The following is a 22,112-nucleotide window of genomic DNA, read 5'->3' on the forward strand; positions in this document are numbered from 1 at the left end:
GGTGAACAGAGGTTAGGGAGTTTACGATCTTTAAATTCATCTGTCATTTATTCTAACTCATCAAAAAGAAAACAACGTATTTACAAAAACGAAACTGCTAAAGCACCTTGCAGCAATTACACACACCAACAACCATCAATTGACCTCATATGATTCATGGTTTACAACAGAGCAGAACATATTTTACCAAAATTAAGTACCAAATGAGGGTAGTGTGCCCCAAGGGTAGGTGTTAGGACCCCTTCTTTTTTCTATTTACATTAATGATGTCTCCCAAACCCTAACGCACTGCAAATACCATATTTATGCTGATGATGTACAAATTTACCTCCATACATCTCCAAATCTAATATTTTCGGCCATAGACAAAATCAATCAGGATCTAACATCGTTTTCTTCTTCGTCTTTGAGATGTGATCTTAGATTAAACCCAGCAAAAACGCAAGCCATCATCCTTGGATACCCGAAACTACTCGCGAAGGTCAATCGACCAGAGATTCCATCTATAAGGTTGTGTAATACTAACACACCATTCATGTCATCAGTAAAAGTCCTAGGCGTTACTTTCGATAATGACATGTCATGGAAGACGCATATTACGAACATCACTCAGAAAACATTCTCTGCATTGCACATGCTGCGCGCGTATAAATACTTATTTCCTGAAAAGCTAAAAAAAAAAAAAAAAAAATACTGGTAGAAGCTCTGGTTTTCCCTCATTTCGACTATTGTGACGCGATTTATAGAGACGCTCGGGGCAAGTTTTTGAGCAGATTACAACGTGTTCAAAATGCATGTGTGAGATACGTCTGTAACCTACGGTACTATGACCACGTAACTCCTTCATATAACCACCTATCTTGGCCCCGACTAGAAATCCGTCGCACTGTGCATACTCTATGTCATCTCCATAAAATCCTTCATATTTCACAGCCATTTTACCTTACTTCATATTTCAAATACCTATCCTTTTATCACAGTCTTAACACCAGATCTGCTAATAATTCCATCCTTGCTTTACCTACCCATAGAACTGCCATCTATGATAAATCATTCACAGTAATTGCCTGCCGTGAGTGGAACCTCCTTCCCGAAAGTATCAGGGAGTTAAGCTCTATTCGCACTTTCAAGGAAGCACTTTGGAGACATTTTATGCACCAGTAAGGATCATGTGTAAACTTGATGCTACTACTTACAACCATTCTATTGTTATGGATGTCCTGGTAGAGAGTCTAAAATTCTTACCCGATTTGTTTTTAAAATCAAATTTTATGTACTGCCTCTTTTTTTACATGTAGGATATTAGTTTTAAGAACTTATCCTTTTATTATATCGGATTTATTTCGTCTTAATGTAATCTCACCATCCTTGTATTATTATTAATTTACTTTGTATTGGATCTAGTTATTGTAAGTAATACAATGCAATATATGTATATTTAAGTTCCTGGTTAGATGGAAGAGAAGGCCTGAAGGCTTTAATCTTGCCAGGTAAAATAAAACATTACTAAACTAAACATATACACACAAAATATTAAAACGTAACGGCCTTCATCTGGCTCCTAGGCCCCTTGGCCAGGAGCCCGGCACATGCACACACAGGAAGCACTGCACTTACCCAGTTACATGCCCATTCGCTGCCACAAGCATTAACATTTCACTCAACATTCACTCACGACTTACACTCCGATGCTCGCAGCACAGCAGCCTCGGGTTCTAAAGGATCCCCTAAATTGATGCTCTGATCAAGCAAAAAAGAATTATGACCTCAACCGCTGGACACAACCAGCCACCTAGACAACGCTTCAGAAGGGAAAGGAAAGGAACAGGAGGGGGAAAAAACAGTGTCGAAACAGAAAATAACATACCAATTTGATACACAAATCATAGCGCAGGCACACAGTGTCTGCAAGCGTCTTTGAGTCTTAGGGAATAATTCGAAGATAATTTATTGTTATACATTTTTAAATAACTAATAAAAAAAACACGTATATGGCTTTTGACACACACCTTGTTTACTTTCAGCTCTTCCTCAGCTGGAGAAGCAGCCCCAAGATCTCCGGGTATTCCCAGGGCAGACCGCGCACTTCACCTGCCTTGTGTCGGCGATACCACCTGCCCGTATCACGTGGCTCAAAGACGACCGGCCTCTCGCTATCGATGAAACTCGCATGGTGGTGCTACCCTCCGGTAAGTACCTGGGATCATGTTTCTTTCTTGTGTTTGTTCGTCCTGTAATCCACTGCCGTACTGTGTGTAGCTTTCTTCTGTTCTAGCCTTCCTTTTATATACGATCTTTCATATATCGTTCAGATATTTAGCGTTACCTTGAAGTTTCAAAAACGAACATTGAGAACTTAAAACCTTTCATAAGAAAAAGGAACCGACACTCATCGAATTGTCTAATACGTGCTGGTACAGTGGCAGTTTATTTTGAGAGCGTCTATTAATGACCTCTCCGTGGCTCAGAGAGAGTCAAACGTTCACCGTTGTATTCCCCGAATAAATCTCTGTGCCTCCATGTTAAATATGTCCAGGACAAAGTGGAAATGGGACAGGTTGTTTATTCGATATCTCCTGTTCCACTTCTCAGTTTCATTCTGTCTGTCTGACTGTCTGTCCGTATTATCCGCACACTTTATCTTGGTGCATTTACACCCTAGTGCTGAATCGGTCGACCTCGATCTTCGAGATTCGTACTGGCAACCTTTGAAACACAAACTATGAATCGCTTAAGCATCGTTGTACGACATCTGGCGTACACTTTACGTACTAGTACTGTTGTTGTTTACATAACAAAGCCAAAGTATAGAATTCATGCTAGGAACAAGATTCGCATCGAGAAATGTTTTATAATGTTATATAATGTGTATGTGACATAGTTGTTGGCTTAAGATGATAACGGTTTAGAAATTTCATATCGATCATATTCTCGATTCAATTCAGATTTCATTTTCATTCAGTTGGCAGTACCAGGCAGCACTATCGATACCGGGACAGCTCCCTCCTTACTCCTCACCCCCGTACACAAATGCACCATGATAAAGTGTGCGGATAATATGTATGTATGTATGTATGTATGTATGTATGTATGTATGTATGTATGTATGTATGTATGTATGTATGTATGTATGTATGTATGTATGTATGTCCTCAGACCGAAAGTTGATTGGATCCTCATCAGCTCCCTTATTAGCCGTCGCAGACTGTCTACACATTACTGAAGAGGCATGCTGGGGGTAGGAAAAGTGAGTTAATTTCCTGTTGCTTTCCTCAAGCCAATCTCACTGAAGTGTACGCCTATGCACCAACCGATCCTATGAGCAATACGCCTTCACACCACTTTTCACATGGACTGACTGAGGGTGATTTTGAGCAATGGAAACAAATTGCATGAGACGATCCCTGAGAGTATAAGAAACACAAAAGATCTAATGGGCATACAGTACTTCCAGATGTGTCTGATTTCTTCGCTAGAGGGCAACACTGTTCCCGATGATGGCAGCACGCTCGCTTATCGGTAACATTAGGTGTCCTCTTCACTACAGTTGCCGACTCAACCTGGAGTGGGCGTGTGTAATGTAGTGTAGTGCAGTGCAGTGCAGTGTTGTGGTATGATGACTTGGTATTCCTCTCGAAAGCAGGCCGACATGTTCTTTACATGCAGTCAGGCAAGTGGTTGTGGGCAGGAGGCTGCAGAGCAGTATCAGAAAAAGGATCCCCGTCGAAAGGAACCGCATTATAAAATGTTCGCAGTGATTGCAACAGTGTTTCGCTTACGCGAAAGAGTAACAATCAAGGTACGGGTGACAGTGACGGGTGGTGTTCCAAGTACGTACACCGGCCTTGGAGGAATATGTCATTTACACTGTGAAAGGTGACCTCCGTGTCAGCACCAGGCAGCTGGCCTGCTAGTGTTTAATACTTGAAGCTCATGATACGAATAAAATTATTTAGTTACAGTGAGTTTCGGACCCACCACCCAAATATAGACGTGATTTCTTCTTCGTACTTAGTCCATTACACCACAATGTTACCTCGAGCTTAGCAGGAAGCGTACTTTGTATAAAACTACCTCCCGCTTCACAAACTCACACACGTTTTCTATCAGTATGCCATCGTTTTTAGCGTTAATTTCATATCCAATGGAAAGCTTAAAAGTGGCATGTACCGTATTTCTCCTAATCCAAGACGATCCTGAATGCAAGACGATCACCACTTTTTCCTTCGAGACGATCACCACTTTTTCCTTCAAAAAAGTTAAATCAGGCTTAAAAAGTTATTTGTAAAATCACACGAATGCCTTTCTTGTACAGTACGCATTTTAAAATTATCTTTGTCTTCACGCCAGCGCCGTATTTTTTTCTTGCGGCTGCACAATTATTCTTTATTTCCGCTGGTTTAATAACCATTGACTTAAAATTGATATCATAATATCAAAGAGAACCTGTTGAAAACTTGCCGGCAATACCTGTTCCACGTGTCTGTACAATACAACAATCAATCAGGAAAATATTCCTGCTGTCTATACTCAGCGTCGGGTACAACCGGCCGCTGCTACACGCACGTCTCGCTTGCCGGGTTCGGCCGACTTCAGCGGCTGGAGATGTATAGGCCTAATAAAGACGGGAACGTTGAAGGTCAACGGACGAGTATTGTGCAGTGGTATGGCCATCCCGCTCTTGCGTTTTTCGCGCACATACTTCACAATTTCATCTTTGACTTCTTTAAAGCGTCCTTGTTGCGGGTGACTGAAAGCATTTTTTTACAGTACGCATTTTTAAGTTTTGCCTACACGCCAACGCCGAATATTGGCTTTAGTTAGGCCTATGCCGTATTTTCTTGCGGCTGCACAATTATTCGTCATTTCCGCGTGTTTAATAACCATTAACTTAAAATCGGGATCATAATATCGACGAGAACCCGTTGACATTTTTGAGTGAGTCCGCCGCGCCTGACGTTTTCTGTTTTTAGGCATTCCAACGAACGTTAGTGGTGTGATGGTCGCTTCTCCTGACATTTTCTGGTCTTAGGCATCCCAACGAACGTCATTCTTGTGATGGCTGATTCTCCTTTGGCGTATACCAAGCTGCAGTCACCTTTGTAGCACTTACTGCGTCACCAGAGCAAGACGTTTTCAAATGAAGTGTATGCGACAGGTATTTACACAATGCATTAAACTATCATACGGTTACATAAAAATACCGCATTTCTCCGATTCCAAGACTCACCTGGTATACTAGATTTTATTGAGCTTGTGACAATCCTTTTTCGCAGTTATGTCCTGTTTGCTCGATATGGAACATATGCATTGTTGAATGAGCAATACTTGCATTAAAACAGGACTATAGACACTTTCTGATAACCTTGCCTCCCGTGCCTCGTAAATTTCACTACCCTGGCTTTTATGGTTTCCTTATTACCACTCAATTATAGAGTGGTGCTTGATGAGAATCCAACCAATGGGCTCATGACTACGCAAACAAAAGAGTTTGTGTTATTTTTGTCACTTTACGAACATGTGCAGCACTACTGTTAATTTGAGGCTGCGTTTTAGATCTTTAGAATACACCTAGAAACTAGAGAAGAAATGCAATACAATATTTATTGGAATGTATTGCAGAATGACATAGCGTGCATTAATCGCTACAATTTGGGTACAATTTTGTGAATAGTACTGTCCAGATCTTCCACTCGAGGTTACGTTATGGGTTAAATTATAATAGGATAAAAATAATGATAGATCAGCATCAAAAGACTGTGTTATAGGGAAGGAGACGAGAACAAACTCCACATCATCATACTCTGTCGTCTTCATTTTGATGACCCACTCTTCATCGATATCATTTCTATATCCGTTTCTTCTGATCCCCTGATGAACTCATTTCTCTTCCCCAACTTCGTCAGGATGGCAGGCTTTAGCATTCATGAAACACTTTGGTTAAGATGCCATCTTGATGGATCTTCAGTATTGATGTGGAAAATGTGAATAAGAAGAAAGCAGGATAAGGAGCAGGAAAGGGAAGAGACAAATAGATAAAGGTGGATGCAAGTGTTGAAAAACTAGGAACATAATACAAATACTAAAGTTGGAAAGGAACCCAACGATGGAAAGGAACAAACACGTGACAAATCAAGTTATGTATTGAAAGGTTTCTCTCTTCGTTTCTTTATCCAGTTTTCTTTTTATCTTACCCTTCTCGCATCAGACAGCTGTCTAGATAGCCTCTCAATACGTGTTGGTACTCGCCCTCTTGATGAAGCTGGAAAGCAAAATCGAGGTCATTGGGGCTGAGAAGAAATGGTTGAAGAACTCAGATTGATAAAAACGGCAGTGTATGAAGATGTGGAGATTGTTCTTGTGTCTTGATTTCATGTTTTTCCTTGTCTCCTTTTTTGTTGCATACTGTTCTGATGCTGACCTGCCATTGTCCTGTTAAGTTTTCCTTGTCATGTCCATATCATTCCATTGTATGCCTTAGTCTGATACTTGTTTTTCCCTTTCTATTTCTCTGTTGATGTCCATGTACTCGTATGCTTGCAATGTGTCCTCTTGGAGTTGCTTGCTTTGTACTGCTCTTCATTTTGAGCCTGAACTGAGGAGTGCCACATTCACCTGACCACTTCGGACATGTTCCAGGGTATTAGGACGTGTTGACCTACTAAGAATATCCACTTTCCGGCTACTCTGCGGTATCTATTGTCAAACGAAACGACATGTAGTCACAATTCTCAGCAGTACCGGGCGAGTACCATGCTACATTTTAGGCCTTCGACCAAATTAAGGCCTTTAGTGCTATTTCGTGATAATTCTAATCTAGGACAGCATTAGTGTCGGTAGTTTATGGAATGTTTGTGTTTTAATTGCAATGACCAGGATATGGTCTGCAAAAGGACACAAGTTTCTGGTTGCTCGTACGTCTATAACTGTGAGAAGGCTAGTTGGTGGTGCCTCCCTCCCACACTATGTTCCTAGGATATGCGCAGTGTGACTCAGTGCATTCATTCTTCTGTCGTCACATTGCGCAGGTCCTAAAACTGTACCAGTCTGACAGAGAGGCTTGTCTGTATATCTTATTCATATCTAGGTTTTCCCGTGTCATTCTCACCTGCTACATTTCTTTCTAATACCAACTGAACTAGTCTTGTCTCAATATCTTTCTCTTCTGATCAACTTTTGTCAATTCATTCCTCTCAAACCAATTTGATTGAATATTTCTTCATTTGTGATTTGATCTAACCATATCTGCTTTCAAATTGTCCTGTAGCACCATATTTCCTATGCCTCTATTGCTTTTCTTCCTCTACCAACTATAAACGTGTGATGAATGGTTGGAAAATGTCATTTGTGATTCATAACCCACACTAACACACATATAGTATTCATAAAGAGTAATGAACTTCAGGGACAACTAGCACTTGTTGTTTACTTTAGTACTGTTCCAGTAAGTTGAAGAAGTTGAAGTGTAATAATGTAATAATAATATCTACAGGATCCCTGGAAATCGACGAGGTCCAGATGTCTGATCGAGGATCATACCGCTGCAATGCCTCGAGTTTAGACCAACATAGGCTGAGCAACCGTGCCTCGCTCACAGTCGACTTGGATGAAGGTAAGATATTTGTACGACAATTCCTTCCGTCAGCGATTAATGTAACTTTCTCAGTTTGAGGTTATCTTCTGAAATTATTGTCACCGAGCTGAGTAGTTCAGGTGGTAGAGCGCTGGCCTCCGGAGCTCAAGTTGGCGGGTTCGATCCCATGCCTCTTGCGTGTAAATTTAGTGTCACGTTAAAGGACTCCTGCGGGACAAACTTCTGGTACCTCGGCGTCTTCGAAAGCCGTAGAAGTAGTCAGTTGGACGTAAAACAAGTAACATTATTATTTATTCTTAAATTATTGTCTTAAGTCTTGAACATAATTGAAATTGTACCTTACAAGGAAGCAGTATACGTACCTATCAGCAACTAAGACATTTAAGTTCTCATGACATAAAAGAGTAACATTTTGAAACACTGTAGAACATATTAATTTCTTAATGACAAGTCATCCTTAGATCAGATATGGTAGACCTACTACTTGATCAGACATACATACTGTACCCGTTTGCCAGTATGACTAAGTTCCGACCAAAACTCCACGGACAGAGTGCAAGAGTCCCATCTCTGGCGTACAGGCTTCGATTGTGTGACCGGTTGTGCGTTACTTCTTTACGTCACCGCATGGCTAGCTAAATAAATCGATATGGCATATTTAGGTTATTTATTAGAGGTAAGATAGGGCACTGACATCTACTCAAATGATAACACATTGGTTGGCGTACTTGGAAGGATTCAACATTTTTTTTCATTGTTTACTCATCTAAGTCGGATGGAAATTAATGATAAATAAAAACAATCATAAAATAAGTGGACACATGACATAACATTCACAACAATAGTAAGAGATTCCTTTCATCAATTAGTGAAGATTTTGGACTGGTTACTACAATACTCGACTGGAAGTTCTTTGTTAACATCAACAGTTGCGTCTGTGAATGACGAAAATACGAACTAATAAATTTCACTCCCGCAATTCCTCAAAGACATAATATCCGACCTGAATATTACCGAAACAAATCGTAAATTACTTCCAAGAAAAGTCATAAGTTTGGTTACGTCATTATTCACATATAATTAATTTCTTTGAAAAAGCTGAGAGTTAAATTTGTATTCATGCCCTGCACGGAGTTTCATAAATGATAGTTATACTTTCCTTTGTCTTTTGCTTCAGTTCCTCTTAATATGAGATTAATAAAACAAACTTTATAATGTTACGTGAATAAAAGGTTAGCTAAACATGGGTAGAGATATTCTTATTAACAAATGGACATACACAATGTCGTACTCCCTGTAAACAACAAAAATACACAGGAACGAAATAAATGGCCCCTCTCTTTATGAATAAAAATATACAACCAAGCACAAGTCTAGCACAATCCACATAAATACAGACACAATGTAACTGCCGTTGACCTGAAATAAAGAAGACAAGAAGACACTTTTTACAATACATCCTTGAGGTAGCAAGGATCGCGGGATAAGCATGCTTTCTTTCATAATCAGTCAGATGATCATAACACATATTAAAAGCATGAATCTCAACTCGGAGTAATTAATATACGGGTCAAATTTTAATGGATCTGGCTAAAGTAACTCAATCATGTTCGCGGACCTTCCTTAGATGACTGCTTACACATCTCGTGATTCCATACCAATATGATAAGCGCTAGCGGTATCCCGCAAAAATCATATCATCGTTGCGCCTCGAAATACTGGTATGTGACAATGTCGTCGGTAAAAATACTGACCCGCAGCACATGCAACACAGAGCGAAAATTTCGTTGATATACAGTAGTTCATTCAATGGGGAAAATACTGATCCGCAGCACATGTAACACAGAGCGAAAATTTCGTTGATATACAGTAATTCATTCAATGGGGAAAATACTGACCCGCAGCACATGTAACACAGCGAAAATTTCGTTGATATACAGTAATTCATTCAATGGGGAAAATACTGACCCGCAGCACATGTAACACAGAGCGAAAATTTCGTTTGTATACAGTAGTTCATGCAACGGGGAAAATACTGACCCACAGCACTTGTATCACTTAGAACGAAATTTCGTAGATATGCTGTAGTTGATGCAATGGGGAAAATACTGACCCGCAGCACATTTAACAGCGAAAATTTCTGTGATATACAGTAGTTCATTCAGTGGGGAAAATACTGACCCGCACCACGTGTATCATTTAGAACGAAATTTTCATTGATATACAGTAGTTGATGCAATGGGGAAATAATGACCCGCAACACATGTAACACAGAGCGAAAATTTCGTTGATATATAGTGGTTCATACAATGGGTAAAATACCGACCCACAGCACATGTAACACGGAACAGAAACGTCGTTGATATACAGTACACTAGTTCATGCAATGGGTAAAATACTGACCCGCAGCACATGTATCACTTAGAACGAATATTTCGTTGATATACACTAGTTGGTGCAATGCGGAAAATACTGACCTGCACCACATGTATCATTTAGAACGAAATTTCGTTGATATACAGTAGTTCATGCAACGGGGAAAATACTGACTTAGAACGAAAATTTCATTGATATACAGTAGTTCATACTATGGGGAAAATACTGACCCGCACCACATGTACCCCCCCCCCATGGCACTACAGCCCTTGAAGGGTCTTGGCCTACCAAGCGACCGCTGCTCAGCCCGAAGGCCTGCAGATTACGAGATGTCGTGTGGTCAGCACGACGAATCCTCGCGGTCGTTATTCTTCTCTTTCTAGACCGGGGCCGCTATCTCACCGTCAGATAGCTCCTCAATTCTAATCACGTAGGCTGAGTAGACCTCGAACGAGCCCTCAGGTCCAGATAACAATCTCTGACCTGGCCGGAAATCGAACCCGGGGCCTCCGGGTAAACCACATGAAACACAGAGCGAAAAATTCGTTGATTTACAGTAGTTCATGCAATACAGAACTTTAGATGATAGAATCTTTCTTGTCAAAGTTCTAAGCTGAAATATATCTCATAGCGGTTTTTCTAGCCGCAACGCCGATATGCCGTTCCTGTAGATCTCAACAATAAAGGTTTCTACTAATATAATACTCTTATTAATCCATTATATCCGTCTCAACTCAGTATAGTGTAAGTAATACACACGTGATTAGATAACGATGACCAAATTATACCCATTTAAACAACGTGGAATACAGTTCGCGTACAGTACAGTTCAATATCCGCAGATTTCCAACTTTGGCAGTATTATTGAAGATCAGTCCTATTACTCGTTCCTCTAACTCTGTTCAACTGTCACTCATATTTCGAAGACCCTATCATGCTCTTCTATAATTCGAAGTCATTATCCCATTAATCCATCTCTCTACTTGAGCTTTCCTTACCGAAGAGTTATAAATTCATTACTCGTCGTACCTTCTCATGCTTTATTAATATTTCGGAGTCATTCAACTCATATTATCGTCACGATTTCCATATAAGCATTTCATTATATCGAAGACTGTAACTCTACACGTAATCATCCCGTTTTCACGTCAAATAAAGCCACACCTGAACATCATTCAGTAGAAGATCGGCGTCCCTCAGATCACTTTAAACACATAAAATCATGTCTGAAACTTTCCATCAAACATTACGGAATGTAAATATTATGAAGAAAAATTGTACCTAAAGTGCTTTCTTAAGCCTTTCGTAAGATCACTAGCAAATGTTGCACCAATATGCATATGATATGGTACTTACGAAGACAAAAATATCAGATCATTATTCAACATCACTGTGCTTATAAATTACTTAGAAGATCTAACTCACCCCCATTAGTCTGAACGTAAACTCTTCTATCACGAGGAGATACATTAACTCTCCTCAATAACTTTTAAGATCCTATCTAAGAAAACTACTCCCTCAATTTTGTTTCATCTTAAAAATATTCCTAAGTAAATTCTACTTGAATGTTACCTTGGAAATACTATAGTATAGTACAGCACAGCACAAATATAATAATAATAATAATAATAATAATAATAATAATAATAATAATAATAATAATAATAATAATAATAATAATAATAATAATAATAATACCTATACCTTTCGTCGTCTTCGCCGCTTCCTGTCAATATATGTTGGTCAAGTGCAGACACTCATCATAACCTCCAAAATCCACTGGGAATTTAGTTACCCATCATTATTCCGCTGGTGTGAGCTTGAAATTGATACGCTTTGGCTCATATCAATGCACCTGTAACTGGTATAACAATAATAATATCACTGCACACATTTAAACAAAATTCGCACTTATTTATACTTGACAACACTCGCCTTTTGGTCACTAAATATCGGTAGCTTCACTGGTAAGCGTACACAAACACACATAAACGGCAGTATTATTTCCACTTTTAATGATTTTCTCAATGACATAGACATATACGACGAGAATCCATTGAATGTTTCAGACAGTACAACTGTTGTTCACCTCGGCCCACAAGGTAACCAACAATACAAGACTATGCACCTTCACAGTGAGAAGCTCCCGACTTGTACGAGATCAACAGTAGTCGACACACAATAAGATGCTCCCAACCGCATGAGGTTGCGAAGTATACTGTTCAACAAATAGAGAGAAAGAGTACTAACTAGAACCAATATCGGAAGTAATTTCACTGTCAATCTATGGCTTCCTCCACATTAAAATCATACAAGAATAGCATTATATCTTAAAATTCTTATAGTAAATTATGCTGTTAATGTATAGGCCTAATTCATCTTTTTTATACAGTCGAAACTTGCTCAGAATTAACCAGAAATAGACGTGGGCTTGATTTGACAATGTCATAGATGTAGGTCATTGTAGGTCCAATCACATTTACTCCAACAAATAAGCAACTCATCCACCATTTTTCTCCAGATCTCAGCATTTCTTGTTCCAACTCATCTAAAAGATCATAAACACACACACACACACACGCGCACACACGCACGCACGCACACACACACATTTTCTATATTTATGGTGATAGGCCTTAAGATTAAAAATATCAGGGGGTTCTGTTCCAACATCCCCCTCCCCTCCATTTACATCTACGCCATTGACTGCTGCTATTATTATAAAGTTTCTTCATCTGTATTTGATCTCAGACTTTGAAATGCCAGATATTTGCTCTGAAGAGGTATTCTTTAATTCAATCTCTAGCATTTGGAGTAGTCTTAAATGCCATCTGACTGTAGCAGCATTCAGACTCATAACCTTGGATGTTGAATGCAAATACTTAACCAACTGCACTACTTGGTTAGTTCAGATGGAAAAGAAGCATGGTTTTAAAATTCCCCAAGGTCGAATACTGTACTGTACAGTATACTTTGTATATATTGTATTATTACGAGGGCCATCCAGAAATTAAGTTTCCCGGCTAAATGCATTCACTTTACTAGAAAAGAAATAGGGTTCTTAATTTCTGGAAGGCCTACGTACCTCACATACTGGAGCGCACATTTTTCCTCTTTGTTACATCAACATCTCAACAAGCTTCTCTCATCTTTTGCAAGAGTCCAGATGATGTGCCTGTTTATTTACTAGATACACTTCAAATACATGAAGCTACTGTTTAAAAAATAAGAAATACCTTGTTCATGCTTGTATGGACAATTGTAAGGTCTAATAAAGACAGAACATAAAATTTGTGTTGAGTTTATATCTATAAGTTGTTGTATAGCTCAAGAGCATGCCTTATACTGGGGGTTAATGGTTTGCTATTGACAGTCCAAATGTCTGTTACAGAGCTAAGTGCAAGGATAACTGCTCCTAAGTTCATCACAACTCCTCGTTCTGCTGTTGTTACGGAAGGAAATAATGTCACACTGGACTGTGCTGCCAACGGATTTCCCAACCCGTGGATCACCTGGCTTAAGGATGGTATCAGCATAGATCTGGCGTGAGTACATGTAGCATTATGGAGTGCGCTTCTGATGATGCCTGTCATATAAACATTAGAATGAAGCTCAGTACAGTATACATTGTATTATTACCTCACATATTAAAGCACAAATTTTTCCTCTGTTACATTAACAGCCTAACAAGCTTCTCTCGTCACTTCCTGCAAGAGTGTAGATGATGTGTCTGTTTATCTGCTAGGTACACTTCTGCACCTTGGCCTTCATATGAATGTGATATCTTGGAGTCTACCATTGCCAGGCTTCAGTCTTTCATTTTTTTTTTTTTTTTTTTGTCAGAACCCCTATGGCAGCTCTTGTTTTCTCCACCCGCAACAGAATGATCTTTCTCTACTATACTTCGTGTGGTTTCAGACCACAGAGGGGGCGTTAGGATCAGATTTTCAGTATGCACCAAGTAATTGAAAAATGCTACGAGAGGAATTGACAGTTATGCTTATGTTTCATAGATGTAGAGAAGGTGTGTACCAGAGTACTGAGGGAGAAGTTGTTTGCTGTTCTGAGGGACTATGGGATTAAGGTTAGATTATTAAAAGCAATCAAAGCCATTTATTTTGACAATTGTATGGCAGTGAAAATTGATGGTAGAATGAATTTGTGGCTCATGGTCCTAACAGGGGTGGGCATGGCTGTAATCTTTCACCTTTGTTGTTCATAGTTTACAGGGATCATCTACTGAACGGTATGGGAGAGATTCAGTTAGATTGAAATGTAATAAGCAGTTTAGCATATGCTGATGACTTGGTCTTAGTGACAGACTGTGCTGAAAGCCTGCAGTGTATTATCTTGGAACTTGAAAATAGGTGCAGTAAGTATGATATGAAAATTAGCATTAGTAGAAAAATTAGGAGAAGAAATATCCGGCAAGTGTTTATGGGAAACTAGTGTCAATCAGCAACCTTATTGTTAAAATCAAAGGAAGATTTCTTATTTAATTTCTAATTTTATACAAAGATGTTACATCTTGTTTAATCAACAGAATATATACAGTTGTTAAAAAACCATAATTTTTTTATGAATGTTATATTGAGATGTCATAAAAGGTGAATGTGAATGTAAAGCTGGCCTATCATGACATTGTAAATGTATTGTTATACTGTGCTTGTAGAGGCAACTTAAATAAATAAATAAATAAATAAATAAATAAATAAATAAATAAATAAATAAATAAATAAATAAATAAATAAATAAATAAATAAATAAATAAATAAATTAATTAATTAATTAATTAATTAATTAATTAATTAATTAATTAATTTCTTCTTCCACTTCTCCCACAACGTGTGGGATTGCAGGTGCGAACTGTATCACGCATGTGGATTCTGTTTTATAGCCGGATGCCCTTCCACCACTAAGAATTAGAGCAAGTCACATTTATTTCACGCAGATGTGTGTTAAATGTCAGGACATGTGACATATTAATGTACTCTCCTAAGGAATCTGTAAAAGTCAGTGTAAGACTTCTTTCTCATATTATTCCTACACTAAAATGGTGATATTTCATACATTATCTTCCTCTGAAGCAGACCCAGCCTGTGGTTGGAAACTGTTCAAGATGGTGATGAGAATGATAATCTTCCTCTGATTTACCAGCAGTCAGAACAACAGTTAGCTTGACAAGACAACTGTGTCCTTAACATAGATATTGATGTATTTCCATTTTATGATAATAAAATTTATAAAAGACTACAGTTACTGCAGTATATGATTTACTTATGTGATTTAATAATTGGCACACCAAAGTTAGCTGAAACTCCAGCAATATGAGCTATGTTATTTATTAGTGCTAATAAATCATTAGTAATTTTGTTGCTGAAATTTGTACAAATTTAATTCTCTGAGTGGTTCTTTCTACATGAATACAAACAGATTTTAAGTCGTAAGTATTTCAGCTTCTTCTGAAGAAAACTTAGGGTTGAATGATGGTATCACCATCAGAACATTTTTTTTTATTATTACTGGTTTTAACTTGAGAGAAACCTTCATCACACATCATAAAATCACCTACTTGAGTATAATGAAGTATACCACGCCCAACAGTCATATAGCTGTCAGAAGCTCTTCCACTATAACATTTTAAAATTAAACATTTAAACCCTAATGGTGCAAGTAATTTTTAGTGAAAGTATTTTTGTAGTGAGCAAATATTAAAATGCATTGTCTCACACTTGAAAGTCTCTCACAGTTAACCTCAAGTCTATGATACAAGAACAATTTTTAAAATGAATTGTTTTTGTTATCTTGATAGTAAACCTTTCAGGCCAAAATATCCACTCTGCAGATTTTTCATACAAATGGTATAGAATAAATTTGAAACTAGTGGAACCAGTTATTTATTTATTTACAATTTCTTTTACATCGCATCGACCAGATAGTTCTTATGGCGACAATAGCATAGGAAAGGACTAGGAGTGGGAAGTAGGCTGCTATGGCGTAAATTAAGGTACAGCTCCAGCATTTGCCTGGTGTGAAAATGGAAAACCGCATAAAACCATCTTCAAGGCTGCAGACAGTGGGGTTTGAATCCACTACCTCCTGAGTGAAAGCTTACACCTGCGTGACCCTTCCTGCATGGCCAACTCACTCGGTGAACCAGTTGTTCTGTGATGAATCTGTGCAATACAATCATAACTGATTTCTAGTTTCATTTTTATCAAAAAGAGAAGAAACTTATTTTCTTTGCTTGATGTACACCTGAAATTAAATCACAGTATCATTGATAACAAATTATTAAACACATTTAGTTTTACACCCACTATGCAAAGGAGTTTTTCTTCATTATTTTTTATCACTTCGCGCTGATCAAACGAATTATAATCTGTCAACTTTACTTGACCACCACACTCACGATTTAAACAACAGTCTGTCATATTTTGTCTGTTCACTTAGGATAACTGCAGATTTGCCTGCATCACAGTTTCTTTTCAAAGTATAAAACAGTACGTTGGAACTTATCATACAATTTAAACAGTTTAAGTCTGTCTGTGTACTTGCATCACTTGTTATAGAGTGACAAGGAAATTCTGCACTGTATGATCCAGGAGGACAGTTTTGTATGTAGAATACCACCTAGTGACAGAACAAATATTATTACTAGAATCACAGTCGCTAATTTCAGTCATCTTACCTAAAATATTTATCTAGCTGCAGTCACTTGAGTGCGGCCAGTATCCAGTATTCGGGAGACAGTAGGTTCGAACCCCACTGTCGGCAGCCCTGAGGATGGTTTTCCGTGGTTTCCCATTTTCACACCAGGCAAATGCTGGGGCTGTACCCTAATTAAGGCCATGGCCGCTTCCTTCCAACTCCTAGGCCTTCCCTGTCCCATTGTCACCATAAGACCTATCTGTGTCGGTGCGACGTAAAGCAACTAGCAAATAAAAATAAAAAAAATCCACGACTACTGTGACGTATAAATATACACATTACGCATGACTTCCGGAAGCAAATGCATGGCGTTGCCTCCAGAACATAACACTTCCAGTTCTTTTTTTGCTAGTGGCTTTACGTTGCACCGACACAGATAGGTCTTATGGTGACGATGGGATAGGAAAGGCCTAGGAGTTGGAAGGAAGCTGCCGTGGCCTTAATAAAGGTACAGCCCCGGCATTTGGCTGGTATGAAAATGGGAAACCACAGAAAACCATCTTCAGGGCTGTCAACGGTGGGATTCAAACCCACTATCTCCTGGATGCAACCTCACAGCCGCGCTCCCTTGACCGCACAGCCAACTCGCCTGGTACTTCCAGTTCTCATGGTGAACACAGGAAGTCTACACAATCCTGCTCCCTTTTACTTGTTAAATCCACCACTTGAAGGCTGTTAGAAAATTTGATTACCCTTACTCAGTGCTTCATATCCTTGTCCATTGTATCTTAATAAGGCAACTGAACATCACTAGGTATGTGATAAGTTATAATATATAAATGCTACCTACAATCTATACTTATTAATGATTATTTTGAATTAATCCAAACAGATATTATAGCTGGCTCCACAGTTTCAAGGTGGTGAGTTTACCTCCAACAGGGAGGCCCTGAGGTTTATTCCTGGCCATGTCAGGGAATTTTACTAGGATCTGAAGGCTGGTTCAAGGTCTACTCACCCTACGTCAGAACAATTGAGGAGCCATCTGCTGGTGAGACAGCAACTCTGGTCTAGAAAGCCAAGAATAATGGCCAAAAGGGTTCATAGTGCAGACCATGCATCCCTTCATAATCTGCAGGCCTTAAGGCTAAGCAGCGGTTGTTTGGTAGGTCAAGGCTTATCAAAGCTGTAACTCCAGGGTTTTTGTTTTTTGTTTTTTAGACATTATGTACGAAGCCGGCCCCGTGGTGTAGGGGTAGCATGCCTGCCTCTTAACCAGAGGCCCCGGGTTCGAACCCCGGCCATGTCTGGGATTTTTAACTGGACCTGAGGGCTGGTTTGAGGTCCACTCAGCCTACATGATTAGAATTGAGGAGCTATCTGATGGTGAGATAGCGGCCCCAATCTAGAAAGTTAAAATACCGGCCGAGAGATTTTGTCGTGCTGACCACACGACAGCTCGTAATCTGCAGGCCTTCGGGCTGAGCAGCGGTTGCTTGGTAGGCCAAGGCCCTTCAAGGGCTGTAGAGGCCTAGGGATTTCTGGGGATGTGTTAATAACAGATATGGAATACCAGGTCATTACAAAGGAAATCAGTCATTAAATTAAAAGATATCTTCCCCATAATGTGTCTATCTCATGAATAATTCTTGAGACTGAAAAGGGTGTACACACATTTGTACATAAGTCTGTGCTTACATGGCAGTCATAAAAGCAGTTTAGTAATTCTCAAATTTGACTATCAGGTTTACTGGTGTAAATAATTTTTAAAATGCATTGTCCCACACTTGTTAAGTCTCTGACAGTTAACCTCACTCCAGTTTGTCAACAGAAAATTACACATGAGATCAAGTCTATGATGTAAAGTGAATATAGACTTCCTGAAGACCAGGAAACCAGAACAGAATTCTTCTATTGCAGGAACTACTGAATATTCTTCTACGAATGCATTTCCTTTCACAATTTTAGATTAAACATCCCTTTATATTACTCATAATTTTACCCTTGGTGGTATTATGCAAATAACTAATTGTTTTGGTTAATCAAATAAGAATATTAAGTTGAACTTTAACAAAATTAGCTGCAGCTGGAAGGCTCAAATATCTGAATATGGTACTTTCTTTGTCATGTATCATTAATACAATTTTAATATTCTGTGTACAGAAACCTCTTAATTTTTTAAAATTTTTGATATTTTCTTGTTTACCCATGTTATTTTGCTAGTGACCATCAATGTTAAAGTTGCCTTTCAAATTCAGAACAAAATTGTAACAGTATCCACATCAAAATAGAGACCAATGGGTCCTTTCTTCATTTGACATGTGACTCTTTGTTATAATATGTATTTTGGACTCCGGGTTTGTGATAGCTGGTTGACATTGTTACTGGCTTCTCAAGATGACCACTGTTTGAAACCCTGCCAATGAATGCAGGATATTAAAAAGAAAGTCATATATCTATGGTGAAACTAGAAGTCCTGTAGCTTATGATCACAAGATTAACAGTCGCATACAGTACTTATTTGATGCTCATAGCTTCATTTTCATCTCTTACCTCTTTTCTTAAACTCTCCCTAAATTCAGTTGTCTGTCAGTGTACAATATCTGTGATTTGATCTGTCTTTCTATTCCCAGGGACTTGGACAGTCGTTTTATGAAGGTTGGAACTGGCAGTCTCCAGATCATCAATGTCCAAGAGAAGGACCAGGGCACTTACCAGTGTCGAGCCGACAACAGGGAGGATTCGGTTGATGCCACGGCAACGTTAGAAGTACAAGGTACATATATATATATAAACTGAACATTTAGTTTGCACAACACGTAAGGAATAGTATAATTTAAGCCAAGGCTGCTACCATTTGAAGAGTTTTAAATGCAACATCTCTATCATCGGTCTCCAACTTGTCAAGGAACAGGACAAAAATCCACCACCCTGTAACAATTGAAGCTTAACACGGAACAAACTTCGTCATCTTCTTCTTTCAATAAAACAATCTATTACATTTTTTATTTTCCTGTATAATTTTTCTGAATACAGCTCTATTTGTAGTACTGTGTAGTCATTACTTCCTGCTGAGCTAACAAATGTAAGCTGTTTTTAAATACCATTACATCAGTTGAACTGGGAAGAAAATCAGTTGTTTTCTGAATGATTGATTATTGATTTGGTATTGGAGAACCTTCTCTGAAAATATTACTGAGAAGGTCTTTTTTTTTTTTTTTTTTTGCTTTACGTCGCACCGACACAGATAGGTCTTATAGTGACGATGGGATAGGAAAGGCCTGGGAATTGGAAGGAAGCGGCCATGGCCTTAATTAAGGTACAGCACCAGCATTTGCCTGGTGTGAAAATAGGAAACCACAGAAAACCATCTTCAGGGCTGCCGACAGTGGGATTCAAACCCGCTATCTCTCGGATGCAAGCTCACAGCCGCGCGCCCCTAACCGCATGGCCAACTGTTTTAGTCATCTAGAAATTAAGCATTTCATTTGTAAGTTTACCATAGGTTATCAGAGAAATCTTTAAAACACATTTTCTTGTAATTTTCATTATTTTCCATCACTATCATGAGTATATTCAAAATAAATCTATCATTGAACCTAAGACTACAGGAGGGAATGTGCATGTTCAAATTAAATTGTTCAGTTGCTAGATCTTAGAAATGCGTATTTCAAAGGCCTTATTTATTTACATGGAATGTTGTACTCTTGTGTACACTACAGTTGCAGATGTAACAGTATAGTGTTTTGTTTGAAATGGGTGTCTCCATAGTCAGTACAAGCACAAAAGGACCATTTAGCGTATTCCTGACAGGAGTTCTGATGAGATGGAGACTTCAGTTGATCTTTTGGAAAGGGTCATCCCTGAGTTTAGTGGCACAAGATCATTAATTGGTCCTTACTACCTAATAAATCTGTCAGAATACTGTGGCTGTACTTGATAGGATGAATATTAGAGGTTTTTCTGTACATTTATATACATGCTTGCATCAGTTAGGACTGTTTGTCTGAAAGCATGTCTCATTGACAAAATGTTAACATGTGGTGATGATTAGAGATGGGAATTATAGGCACGAATAAGTTTGAATGCAAGCGTATTTAATAAAGGCGCAAGTGTCATATACCCGCACAATGAGTCTGCAGTGAGATTTGCTAAACTTGTGTCCTCATCCTGATTGGTGCAGCTCTTTTCAGGCACACCCCCAATGGAGGTGAGCTGCATGAACCATTTCAATCACAAACCAGCCCTCCTGCCATTCTTAAATTTCTGGCAGTACCAGGAATGGAACCCAGACCCCCGAGGACGGCAGCTAATAACACAAACCATTACGCTAAGGAGGCAGACATAAATATTAGTGATCTGAACTGTCAGAACCCCTAAAATGAATGCAACTTACCGGCATAACTGTAGAGGGGCTAGATTACACTTGTGCCTTGTTCAAATATGTTTGCATTCTGACCTATTCGTGCTTATAATTCCCATCTCTAGTGATGACAAGTAAGAGCATTTCAGCCAAACATTGATTGGGGGAACACTATGGATGTGGTTGCATCATGTTGGAATTTCATACACTCCTCATGAACCTACCTGATTGTGGCTCTGTAACAGGCCGAGTGTCTACAGATGTCAGGGGTTCAATTATACTCCGTAAGTATAATATCTGTCCGTTTTGGGCGGCAGCAGTGGATGGTCACTTGGAAACTAAGAAATTTGCTCACTTGGATCAGCTAACCTTTTCCTCCAGTCTTAATGTTATCAAGTATGTTTGGAATGCACACCAGCATTGATCCTTCACAAATCATTCAGGGGTTTTGGATGGCTCTCTTGTGCAAGTGGACAGTCTTGTTCGTAGCCAGAGAGCTTGTCGTCTTGTATTGTTTGTTTCGCTGTCACGTGGTATTGACCTACTGTACATTGGTGGTGTGTAATGGCTATATAGTGGCAATGTCATGCGATCTGTTATCATCAGCTGCCCTTTAGGTCAAAGCTCTGCCTAGAATAGCCACTCCTGTGGTGTAGGAGTAGCATGCCTATGTCTTATCTTCACATCACAGGTTTGATTCCTGTCTAATCATGGGATTTTAATTGTTAACTGATGGCTGCAACAGGGTTCACTCAGCTTTGCAAGACCAGCTCAGCAACTCCGTGATATGTCACTAAAGCCAAGCAGCACAGTTGAGGATAATGCCATGAGGACTGCATGACTATTCCAATATCTGCAGGCCATCTGGCTGGGCAGACCGCACACTCCTTACAGTGCTAGCGCCCGTTTGGTACCCGTCGTAGACCTACGCAGTATATGTGATACCTGCACAAAACACCAGAATGTCAGTCTTGTTTCAGTGCGTTTGAGAAATGGTCAGAAATAAATAAAGAAGGCACTGGGCAACAGTCATCTTCTGTATATACTTTCTTAGCTTGGATGGTGCAGATGTTCAGTGGCCAGTCTGCTGGTTTATCCACCAAATTTCAATAACTAAGTGCTTGATAC

At 39.1% G+C, this 22,112-nt stretch overlaps 1 protein-coding gene across 1 annotated transcript in view; it reads left to right on the forward strand.

The window, feature by feature from the left end:
* The window catches only part of LOC136874463 (neogenin), a 453,251-nt gene that overhangs the window by 273,558 nt on the left and 157,581 nt on the right, over positions 1-22,112 (forward strand). Inside the window, exons 4-7 of the mRNA XM_068227813.1 lie at positions 2,025-2,189; positions 7,493-7,612; positions 13,362-13,515; positions 19,255-19,397. Coding sequence (XP_068083914.1) covers positions 2,025-2,189; positions 7,493-7,612; positions 13,362-13,515; positions 19,255-19,397 — 582 coding nt within the window. The remainder of the gene's footprint in view (positions 1-2,024; positions 2,190-7,492; positions 7,613-13,361; positions 13,516-19,254; positions 19,398-22,112) is intronic.

The sequence above is a fragment of the Anabrus simplex genome, chromosome 5, assembly GCF_040414725.1.
Source record: "Anabrus simplex isolate iqAnaSimp1 chromosome 5, ASM4041472v1, whole genome shotgun sequence".
NCBI lineage: Eukaryota > Metazoa > Arthropoda > Insecta > Orthoptera > Tettigoniidae > Anabrus > Anabrus simplex.